At 41.0% G+C, this 12348-nt stretch overlaps 1 protein-coding gene across 1 annotated transcript in view; it reads right to left on the bottom strand.

Annotated features, from left to right (window-relative positions):
* Positions 1-1071, bottom strand: part of LOC107640231 — a gene marked incomplete in the record, with an annotated part of 3967 nt that extends 2896 nt beyond the window's left edge. The window contains 3 exon segments of the mRNA XM_021123143.1: positions 1-129; positions 395-457; positions 546-1071. Of these exon segments, the coding sequence (XP_020978802.1) occupies positions 1-129; positions 395-457; positions 546-941 (588 nt within the window).

Genomic DNA, 12348 nt, shown 5'->3' with positions numbered 1-12348 from the left:
AAAACTATAAAACAGCTCCCTTGTGTCTTGTGATTGCCAATGTCCACCTTCCTGTTGTGATGCTTCTTCGGGACGATAAAACCACTGCCCTGTCACCATCATGCTGCCATTGCAGGTAAGTGTGATGTCCTAACAGCAGAAAAGAAAAATCAAGAAATAAAATCAGAAGATGAAAACTGGAATTCCATGAATAAAAAGTGCAATTCATGTATCGCGATAGGGGGATACGGGGTTGTGTCATGAGCTTCCCCATCTCAGTCTAACCAAATATTACAATTCACTATTTCTTCATCAGAATCGGGTAATAAAGCTCAGATATTATGTCAGAAATGAAAAGAAATAAATAACTGTAAAACGAATGAAAGAACGAAATTGGCAAGGGAATTGAATTCACCTTAATAATTGCAACATAGGGCTTTTGGTCTGTTTCCTCGGGCACGAGAAGTACAGGGTCCTCCTGCAGAAAAAAACAACGATTTGCAGGATCAATTGAAGAAGCAGAAGCATTGAAATTATGACCTAAATGACAATTGTTAGAAACATACGAGTGTATATTGATTGCCATCGAATTCGAAGGATTGGTAATGCTTCTTCCGACCTCTTCCCTTTCCGGAAACCCTAATGGGATCGCCGAGGGGTTTAGCGTCCTCCTGAGGTGACTCCTCCGCCGCCTTTTCTGCTTCCTTGGCCTTGTCTTTCCCTCTGCCCTCATTATTCTTCTTCTTCTTATTCTTCCTCTTACTATGTTGGGAGGTGTTGTCATCGTCGCTGTCGTAATCATCTTCCTCTTCCTCTTCCTCTTCCTCTTCCTCTTCCTCGTCTTCTTCTTCTTCTTCCTCCTCCTCGAGAAGCTTCATGCGCTTCCTCTTGCGCAGCTGCTTGGGACGATCGTCTTCGTCGTCATCGCTGGTGGCCACCCGAGAGAAGCGTCGATTCACCATTTTGAAAGTTCTCTGACTCTGCCACACTACCAGGTAGCTCAAAGCAATTAGTCCCCGCGAAGGACAGTCGAAAGCGGTCACGATTCAAGAATCAAGAACCGATAGGGAGTAATATCCAAAATATTCCAAATTCCAAACCATGACTTTTAATTATTATTATTATTTAATAAAAATATAATAGTTTATAAAATTTTTAGATTTTTTAATCAATTTTGTTTCGGCCCAGCCCAATAAGGGTTGGGGTTTATCCTACGGACTATCGACCCAAACACCAAGGAGACTCGTGCGTCACCTCACTCCTTGATGAAGACTTCGATAGTTGGCAGAAGCTTTTAGATGGACGGGTTCACGACAAAAGGCTCACCCGAGTACAAGGTATAAATGGGGAGGGACCTACCCCTCTCCAGAGGTACGTCATTTTTACCCTAATTTGCCGCATCATCGTACGGACGCTTACTTTGGCATCGAAGTGTCCTTACAGGTGGCCCCACCTGTCGACCCACTGACGATCGGGATAACCCCATTTCTCGCGGAGCTCGTGTTCAGGTCCAGACACCCCCTCATTCAACCTGTTGCTCACAACTCGACAACCATCCAATCCACCACTCCTCCGAGCAACCGAACATTAGCACCCATCGTGGGGACCTGACGCGACTTTGGACCTTATCCCTCATACGGAGGAGGTACGAGCGGAGGGAGGAGCCCGCCTTCGTAGCAGGGTGAGTTCGGGGATCTCGCAGGAACATCCAAGATCCCCGTCTCGCCAAGGCGACACCCACGCCCAATCTCCCGAGAAACGCCCATTTGGTGGTACTGGCAGCGACATCTCTCGGATCATGCAAGAGCACAAACATAGAGTGCAAAACTTGGAGAGAGAACTGGCAGCAAGGGACCGTTATCGTCTCAAGCACAGCCGGGACTCTCGTCCAAGCCTCTCACAAACCCGGTCCCTAAGTAAGAGGTTGGAAGACCGCTAGAAGAGTCCCAAGAGTGACGACGAGCGCGACCGAACTGATGCTCAGTCCCTCACCTACACCCACGGCAGGTTGGAAGACCGTGGGGAGCGAAGGGAAAGACGAGACAGAGGTAAGAAATGGCAAGATTCTGTTATAATGGGAGCCACCTCTTTCCACTCATCTATCCTCAAGGTTCAGCTGCCGAAGAACTTCAACAAGCCAACAGACATGAGGTATGATGGGACTAAAGACCCACAAGAGCATTTAATGGCCTTTGAGGCCAGAATGAACTTGGAGGGCGTGGGTGATGCTGTCAGATGCCGTGCTTTTCCTGTAATCCTAGCGAGTCTGGCAATTCATTGGTTCAACGCACTTCCGCAAAGGTCCATTATGGCCTTCGCGGACATCACGCAAAAGTTTTTGGCGCAATTCACTACCCGGATAGCCAAAGCCAAGCACCCGATTAACTTGCTCAGAGTGACCCATAGGGTTGGCGAACCGACGAGGAAGTTCCTCGTCCGATTCCACGACGAATGCTTGGAGATCGACGGCCTGACGAACTTCGTAGCAAGCTTGTGTTTGACCAATGGTTTGGGGAATAAGGATTTCAGGAAGCACCTCATCACCCGACCCATCTAGACGATGTAAGAAATCCAGAGTGTTGCAAGAGAATATATCAATGACGAAGAGGTCAGTTAGGTAGTAGCCGCCAATAAACGGCAGTTACCCAGCCAACCAGCTCACCAAACCGGCGCCTAAGGAAGTGCCAAGAAAGGGGACATCAGGAAATCGTTCAAGCTATTTCCCCGGGTGAGTAAATTCACCAACTATACCCCCCCTTAACTATACCCATCGTGGAGGTCTATCAACAGAGTGCGGAGAAGGGCATATTGGCCAAACTAAGGCAGCTTAAGGACAGGAGCAGAGGAAACAAAAGCCTTTACTGTGATTACCACAAAGGTTTTAGCCACAAAAACGCAAGACTGTTTTGATTTGAAGGATGCCTTGGAGTAAGCCACTAGGAAATGAAAGCTAGCAGAGTTCTTGCAGTTCATCCGGGAACCAAGGAAGAGAGAAAGGGAATGACCCGAGGAAGATCGGAGTTGGACTGTGAAGCCTAAGCAATGGCTTCCCGAGAATGTGGACATCGCTCAATAGTGGTGATAAATGTAGTAGTTGGGAGAGATGTACCACCTAAGACAAAGTTAGCGGCGAAGAAGGACGCCAAAGTACTAGCTGTGTCGTCGGGGAGCTCCAAGGTCCTTTTTGGGGAACTCCCCAATATATCATTCGGCCCAGAAGACCGTTGGTGCCACAACCTTCTTGAGGACCCGCCAATGGTTATCATGGCGAAGGTTGGGACAAGCCTAGTCAAGCAGATCTGATTGGACACAGGGGCAGACTCGAACATCATGTTCCGGAATGTATTCGACGTCTTGGGGCTCAAGGAGAGTGACCTCAAAAACCATCGTCACGGGGTCATAGGATTGGGAGACAATTACATTAAGCATGACGGGTCTGTCACACTCCCGATCTGCATTGGATCCAGGGAGAGCAGGAAGTAGACGATGGCAGAGTTCGTGGTCCTAAGGGATTCCACGGCGTACAATGTCATCCTGGACAGGAGAACCATTAACAAGCTGTCAGCCATCATTTGCACAAAGCTCCTTATAATGAAGTTTGTGTCGGACAACGGATCTATAGGGTTGGTCTGGGGATACCTAGAAACGGAGGTTGCCTATGACAACGCCAGTTTATCACTTAGAAAGAAGTCAAAAGAAGCAGCCGGAGTATTTCTGGTAGACTTGGATGCAAGAGTTGACGAGAAGCCGAGGTCAGAGCCACAAGGAGACCCAGAGAAATTCCGGGTAGAGGACACGAAGGATAAGTTTACGTTCGTGAATCAAAACCTCCCCCATGAATTGAAGGGTTGTGTACGTACGCACACTGGTTGAATCTCGTCTTGTGTATAAGTACAGGAGGTTGTGCGTACGCACACATTGGAGTGCTTTTCTCCTTTGTTTTTCCATGTGTTTTTCCATTGGCATGCTTTTCTTCCACTTTTTCCAAGCCATTATGGCCTTCAAAACCTTAAATCACTCAAACAAACATATCAAGGCATCAAATAGAATAAAAGTGGAACTAAATTGATCAATTAAGGCACAAAAAAGCATGTTTTTATATTTAGACACAATTTAGAGAGAAATCACAAAAGTATGCTATTTAAGTGAATAAATGTGAGTTTATATGATGAAATTCACTCAATTTAAGCTAAAATTTACCATCAAACATGGACTCATCAATTTTTCCATACTTAAACAATAGCATGTCCTCATGCTAATCACAATCAAAAGAGAAGGATACAAGGTTAGACAACTTATGGAATGAAACTACCTATATGCATGCAACTATGCTAAATGCTAGCTACTTTCTATCCATACTACGATTTCCTATTGATTTGGAAAAACAAGCAAACAATTTCCAATCAAACAAAATAGAGAATTAGGGCTAAAACAAACAAATAGTACAATGTGATCAAAATCTAAAGAATTGATTCGAATTTCAAAATTAAGCAACTTACAAAACAAATGCATATGGTTTAAGCAATAGATACATGAATGTGCAGCCATTTTCCAAAATTTTCTATGAATACCCAAAATAACGTTTGTATTCTCTACCAATATTTTCAAAAATTTCTCCACACTTAAATGACACACAAACACCTCAACCTAAACTAATCAAAGATGCAAATCAAGGTAATTCATGGTTTTTCGCTTAGGGTTAGTGATGTGGTAACATTTAGAACCAAAGGGGATTAAAAGACTCTAAAGTGGTTCATAAAGGTAGATATACGGGTATGGCTATATGGGTGAGTAAGCTTAACTTCAAAAATGACCTCAATCATACTAAATGCATTCAAACATCAAATATTGGGAATAAAGAATTAAGCAAACCCAATATTACATTCATAGAAGGAGCATATCACACAAGGAACAAAATTTGTAGTTAGAATGCACAACCACACATTAAAAGCCCAACAACTCACAAGGTTGTTTGCTCTATCTCTTTTCTATGTTCCACAAAACATTTCAAACAAGTTTAAAAAGAACAATTTCCGAATCAATTCAATGGAATGTCCTAAAAGAGATTTCTTGAAAATATTTGTTATTTTTGCCAAATTTATTATCTATGTAAATATGCATGATGGGTTGGATACACTTCAAAACTTCTAGCTCATTTCCTAATTTCGCTATCCAAAGAAATCATCAAGAATATTTAGGAAAAACATGAACTAGATACTATCTACTATTCACAACATCCAATCACATTTACCATCTATAACATATATACTAAGCAAAATGCACATGAAATAACTACAATAAGACTAAAAATAGACTAAGATATATATATATATATAAACAAAATAAGAGATGTACGGTGCAAAAGTCAAGAGTATCAACAAATATCCACAAAACATAGTAGTTAAAAAAACAAAATAGAGTACAAAAGTGTTCAGAAAGAGATTTACGCCCCATAATTGCAAATCCTCCCCCACATTTAATCGTTGCACTGTCCTCCGTACATGCACACAATCCAGGGGGCATAGAAGCTATGAAGCTCCACCTTCAGTTGATGGAGGCGGGAGCTCGGCTGTTGACAGACAATTAAATCTAAAACCGGCTCGGCCTCTCCATCCTCATCCTCCTCCTCCTCGACAACCGGCTCAGGTGAGGCAGCAGGAACTGGGCCAGGATCTCTTCCCTCAAACTTTGCCGCCAACCAGTTGAAACACCTTGCATTAAAGCACTCATTGCGGCAGACTTCTTGCAGTAGCTCCTAAACCATCTCATATAAAGGCCAGGCAGAAGGTGTGGGTGCTGATGAAAAGGAACAAAAATTAGAATTCAAGATCACAAGATAAGTGGCACAAGAAGACAAATGAGGAAGCAACAACAATATAAACAAATAACAAATACTTAATTGAGGAAGATTGCATAAGAGTGTGGTTCAACAAAAAATAATATGTGTATTCTAAATGTGCGCGCGATTAGAACACACACATTAGTCGGTTAAAACGGCAACCACACAATCAGAAATTAAATGCCAAGTTTCTCAATTAAGCGGCTTAAGTTGCGATTCACAATATAAGCAAAAATTGAAACACAAGCAAGTTTAAGCAAACATAACATAAAATGAATTAAATTCCTTGAGAAAATTGGTATTGAAGTTGTACTAATGAATGTTCAAGGTTATATAAGGTAGCACAACAATAACCAAAGCAAACAAGGAAAAGACCATTTATTCATCCAAACAATAAGATAATCACATGAGCAAAGCTCTTAAGTTAAAGCAAGATAAGTTTGATTAAAACATCAAAGAATAAGCACTTTGTTATATGATTATAATGATTTGAAAATCATGATGAACAAAGAGTTAATTGAATTCATTTAAACTCAATGTATTTACTAAAAATTCACCCATTATGCAACAAAGTATAATGTTCCACTATTTTGGGTGTTTGCAAGTTCAAAAAACTAAGAAATGTATTGCTAAAAATTCAAGTTCAAGCATCATGAAAATCTCCTCAAAATTGCACAATTCACTAAAAATTTGCCAAATAAGAATAAGGTCTAAGACATATGATGACCATGGCATATGAATCAAACACAGAGTTCACTCAGGCAATTCAACAAACAGTTGGTGTGCATTGTTCATATTCAATAATTTTGAGCTAATTTCAAGTAACAACCACCCAGAAATCAAGCAGCAAACAATAGCACTTAAAGGACAATCAATTAACCAAACTAATCCTAACATAATTAACAAAAATTAAAATAAAAAACTGAGATTAACTAAAGAAAAGAACAGAACAAATAAGAAGAAAAAAAAAGGAACATGAGTAGCGGAGAACAAGAATGGGGAGACGAAGGGTGTGGTAGTGGAACTGGTGGTTGCCACTACTAGGCTTGCAGTGGCTGGACTTCGCCGGAGGCAGGGCACAAGCTGGCCTTGCGTAGGGGTAGAGGCTGAGCTCGGAGAAGAAGAAGAAAGAAAGAAAGAAAGAAGAAGGGAGGAAGAAAGAGAAAGAGGGAGGTGGCGTGGCGGTGCGGCGTCGGCGGCGGTGGTGTCGCCGGAAGAGATGGTGGAAGGGGGTGAGGTGTGGCATGGTTTGGTTCGGTGAGGAAGAAGAGAGAAATGGGGCTGGGGGTTTAAGGCGTGATAGGGTTCACGTTTGAATTCACGCCCAAATCGATGAGTATCCGTACACACATAGGTCCGTGCGTGCACACACTGAGGTTTTTTTTTTCCAGGAAAAAGGGGTCATGTGTGCATGCGCACAGATGTGTGTGTGCGCACAGATGTGTGTGTGCACACAGAGGTGAGAATGCAGGGTGTGCGGACGCACAAGCTTGTGCGCACGCACCCAACAGGGAGGCTGAGAATGAGTTCGCATACGCAGCCATGTATGCGTGCGCAAAGATTACAAGAATTAGGATAAGTGTGCGTATGCACAAAACTCTATTTTTCAAGAAATTTTAAAGGCCCTAAGGCACCAAACATGATATCTAACAAAGGTTTTCAACCTCAAAACATGCAGCACTTCACAAACACATGATCCATACTAAAATTCAATTCAACTAAGCTTAAAATTAAACTAAAGCTAAGCTGGCTAAGAGAAGCAAAATTCAATGAATTAAAACTATAAACAAAGAGAGGTTAGAAAGATGTTACCATGGTGGGGTGTCTCCCACATAGCACTTTGGTTTAATGTCCTTAAGTTGGACGGGCATGATTTCAATTATCTATTCTTGGGGCATCCCCAAGGAAGAAAATCTTCAACTCTTTGGTATGGTTAGCTTGTGTGTCCTTCAATGGAGAGATAGGTTCCTTGTCCTCTTGATTGGTGGGCTCCTTGTTCAAGCTCTTGTTGACCACCATTTCTTCATCTTTTTCGGAATGAGATTCAATCACTTCCTTTTCAATGATATCATAACCAAATATAGAATACACCTCATGTGATTGTTTCGTGGTTCCTTCCAATGTGAACTTCACCATTTTTCCTTTGGCTACAAACAAATAAGCTCCCAAAAATGCATCTAACTTGAACTGGGATGTCTTCAAGAACGGTCTCCCAAGTAGGATGGAAGATGGCTTATCTGAGTCAATTGGGGGTGTTTTCAAGATATGAAAGTCCACCGAAAATAGCAATTCTTGAATGTTCACCAACACATTCTCCACAATACCTACAATTGACACTATGCTCTTATCCGCCAACACAAATCTAGATCCGAACCGCTTCAACGGTGCCAAGTTCAATTTTTCATAGATGAAAAGTGGCATGATACTCATACACGCTCCCAAGTCACACATGCAATCCATGAATTCTATTCCACCAATCACGCAAGTTACCAAATAAGGATCGGGATCACTATACTTTTCTGGAATGAGAGAAGAGATAGAATTGCTCATCGGACTCTTCCTTGGCTCACCAATTTTCTCCTTGTGAGTAAAAACATTCTTTAGGAATTTGGCATATTTTGAAACTTGTTGGATGGCTTGAAAAATGGGAACGGTGACATCCACACTCTTGAAAATTTACACCACATCAGGATCAAGTTCCTCATGCTTCTTGGCCTTTTTGGCCACCAATGGAAAAGGTATTGGTGTGGGCTCCTCAAGAAAATCTTTTCTCTTTGGTTCCTTGGACTTTAATGGGTCCTCCTCTTCTCTTGCAACATCTTCCTTCTCATCTTCACCCAATTCCACCTCCTCCTCAACTTTCTCATTTTGTACCTCCTCCCTCACAAGTATAGACTTAGGACCAACCTCCTCCAACCTTGTACCACTTCTTAGGGTGATTACATTAATGCTTCATTTGGGGTTTGGTTGAGGTTGAGAGGGTAGGCCACTAGAGATAGATGGTTGGGAGGTGTTGTGATTGTTGGAAGGGGATAGAGTCAAACGGGATAAGGCTTCAGCAATAGTTGCCATATAGGTTTCTTGTTTCTTGTGGAACTTCCATTGCTCTTGGATAAAGGTCTGAAGTGTATCATTCATATGGGGTTGGTTTGAAGAAGAGAGTTGGCAATTTTGGTGAAAGGTGGGTCTAGTGTGTGGTGGTTGATATCTTGATTGAGGTGGGGATTGATATGTTGGTTGGAGGTGTGATTGTTGATTGGATTGTGAGTGGGGTGGGCTTTATGGTTGGTATGATTAATGGTGAGGTTGAGGTGGTTGATGGTAGGCTTGTTGGCTTTGGGATGGTTGGTAATGATAAGCTTGTTGAGGTTGGAAAGGGTGACATTGAGAGGATTGTTGTCGTCTTTGATTGGAGTTATCTTTCCAACCTTGACCTTGGTTGCCTCCATATTGGTATGACCCTTGATTGCTTTGATTAAAATTAGACCTTTGTGGATAAGAATTTGCCACCTCCAATGTGTTGTCTTCTTGAATTTGGGAGCACTCATCGGTATAGTGGCCATTGCAAGCACAAACACTACAAGATCTAAGAGGTCCTTCAATCCTATGAGGTTGAGGTTGAGCAAGTAACATTGGTAGAATTTGTTGTCTTTGGGAGATTTGCCTCAATAACACAGTCATCTCACCAAGTGTCTTGGTCAAAATAGCATTACCAAAGGGGGAAACGTCACTTAAAGACTTTGGTCAGGTGTTTCTTGCCCTCAAATGTTGTGTTGAATTTGCCAAATCCACAATGACTTCCTATGCTTCTTCCGTGGTCTTGTGCTTAGTGAGAGATCATCCACTTGAGGCATTGATGAGCGAACTTTTGTGTGGTCTAGAATTCCACTAATGAATGAATTCTCGTTGCAAGAATAGTTCTAAACCAACAAACAATTCCCACATAAAAAATATTGGTTTTGTCACATGTACAAACCCCAAATAAGAATTAACCGAAGTATTTGAACTCCGGGTCGTCTCACAAGGAATTGCAATGAAGTGCTCAATTATTGGCTATGAAAATGCAATGGGGGTTTGATTTTGATGATTGACAAGAAAATACAAAAGCAAGAAAGTAAAATAACGAGAACTAATAGAAGAAATAGAAAGATACTCTTGGCTAGACATAGGTAATTGAGATCACCATCCTTGTCTACAAACCATACATTGACAATTATGAGAGGCCAACCTATTAAGTCTACTTCCAAAGCCTTAAGTACGTAATATCTACTCCTAGGCTTGAAGTACGTCAAATAGGTTTGATCACATCAATCCATAAGTCCCAACCTACCTACTAATTAGATTAGTAGTGGGTTGGCGTCAATGAGTATCAAATTAATCACTAAGGGTTCTCAAATCACCAATTCAATGAGACCCAAATGACTCAAGGTCACTCAATTCCCTTAGCCTAGGCCAAGAGCAAAAGAAACTACTCAAAAACTAGTTAAAGCATTTTAACAAACACCTAGAGTGCAAGAAAAGTAAACATCATCAAATGCAAGAATTAGTAAAACCCATAACTATCATAAGCAAGAAATCAACAATAACAATGAAGATGAACATAGAAGAGCATGGAAACATAAAATTCCATTAAAGAAAAATAAGATCCAACAATTGTTCATAAACATAAAAGAGAGCAAAACAAGAAATTAACAAGAGAAACTAAGAAGATTAAGACAATAGAACATTAAAATATCAAGAGAGTTGAAATTAAAACAAGAATTGAAAGACAAATTTGAGAGTGATTAACCTAACTTTACCCTAATTTCTATCCTAAATCTAGAGAGAGGAAAGAGCCTCTCTCTCTAGAATTCTATCCTAAAACATGATGAAAACTAAACTATGACTAATTGGTTCATTCCTCCCTCAATCCTTGGGTTCAATAGCATCAGAAATGAGTTGGATTGGGCCCAAAATGCTTCAGAAATCGCTGGGGGCGATTTCACTTTAGTGGGCCACGGACAGCATCGGCGCGCACGCGTACATGGCGCGTGCGCGCCCCTGAGCGCGAAGTAACATATGGCAAATTTTATATCATTTTAAAGCCCCGGATGTTAGCTTTCCAACACAACTGAAACCGCCTCATTTGGATCTCTGTAGCTCAAGTTATGGTCAATTGAGTGCGAAGAGGTCGGGCTTGACAGCTTTACGGTTCCTTCATTTCTTCATGAGTTCTCCCACTTTGCATGCTTTTTCTTCATTCCTTCCATCCAATACTTGCTTTATAAACTTGAAATCACTCAACAAACACATCAAGGCATCGAATGGAATTAAAATCACCAATTTTAGGGCGTAAAAAGTATGTTTTCACATTTAAGCACAAATCAAGGGAGAATTACAAAACCATGCTATTTCATTGAATAAATGTGAGAAAAGGTGATAAAATCTCCCAAATTAAGCACAAGATAAACCACAAAATTGGGGTTTATCAAATCTTCCCACACTTAAACCAAGTATGTCCTCATGCTAAGAATAAAGAAGGACAAGAAAAGGGTATGAACATTTATTCAATGCAAATAAACTATATGCACCTATCTATATGAATGCAACTAAATGCAAGATGATTCTACCTACTTGGTCAAAAGCAAATCAATCTCGAAGAATATATATCAAGTAGGGCTAAGTAGTATGAAGATTCTTAAATCCCACCAATTCAAATATCAAAATGAAGTTCAAATAGACTTGCAAGAAGAAAAGCTCATGAAAGCCGGGAACAAGGAATTGAGTATCGAACCCTCACCGAAAGTGTATCTGCTCTAGTCGCTATAGTGTATAGGGTCGATCACTCAATTTTCTTCTAATCATGCTTTCCATGATTTGTTTTTCATCTAACAATCAACAATTATTCAATGCTGCATACATTCATCATGAGGACTTATTCATAGGTTGTAATGGGGCTAGGGTCAAGGTGGGATGCATATGGTTAAGTGAGCTTGAAATTTGTATCTTTGATTAGCCTAAGCTCTCACTAAACACATACAACAACCTATAAAATTCTAATATAGTACCTAGCTACCCATGATTCCCACTTTTTCACATACTCATGCATTCTCTTTAATTCACATTCCATATGCATTGATTTTTTTTATTGAACTTTACTTTGGGGCGTTCTCTTCTATATTGCTTGGGAGAATACTAGGAGGGATTTCAGTGATCCTTTTACTCAGCTGGCCCACTTGTGCTTCCAAATTTCTAATGGAAGACCTTGTTTCATTCATGAAACTTACAGTGGCCTTGGACAGATCAGAGACTAAGTTTGCTAGATTAGAAGCATTTTGTTCAGAGTTCTCTGTCTGTTGCTGAGTTGATGATGGAAAAGGTTTGCCATTGCTAAACCTGTTTCTTCCACAATTATTAAAGCCTTGTTGGGGCTTTTGATCCTTCCATGAGAAATTTGGATGATTTCTCCATGTTGAGTTATAGGTGTTTCCATAAGGTTCACCTAAGTAATTTACCTCTGCTATTGCAGAGTTCTCAGGATCATAGGCTTC

This window comes from Arachis ipaensis, chromosome B05 (assembly GCF_000816755.2).
Source record: "Arachis ipaensis cultivar K30076 chromosome B05, Araip1.1, whole genome shotgun sequence".
Classification (NCBI taxonomy): Eukaryota; Viridiplantae; Streptophyta; class Magnoliopsida; order Fabales; family Fabaceae; genus Arachis; species Arachis ipaensis.
This window is presented reverse-complemented; position numbering and strand designations above follow the sequence as displayed.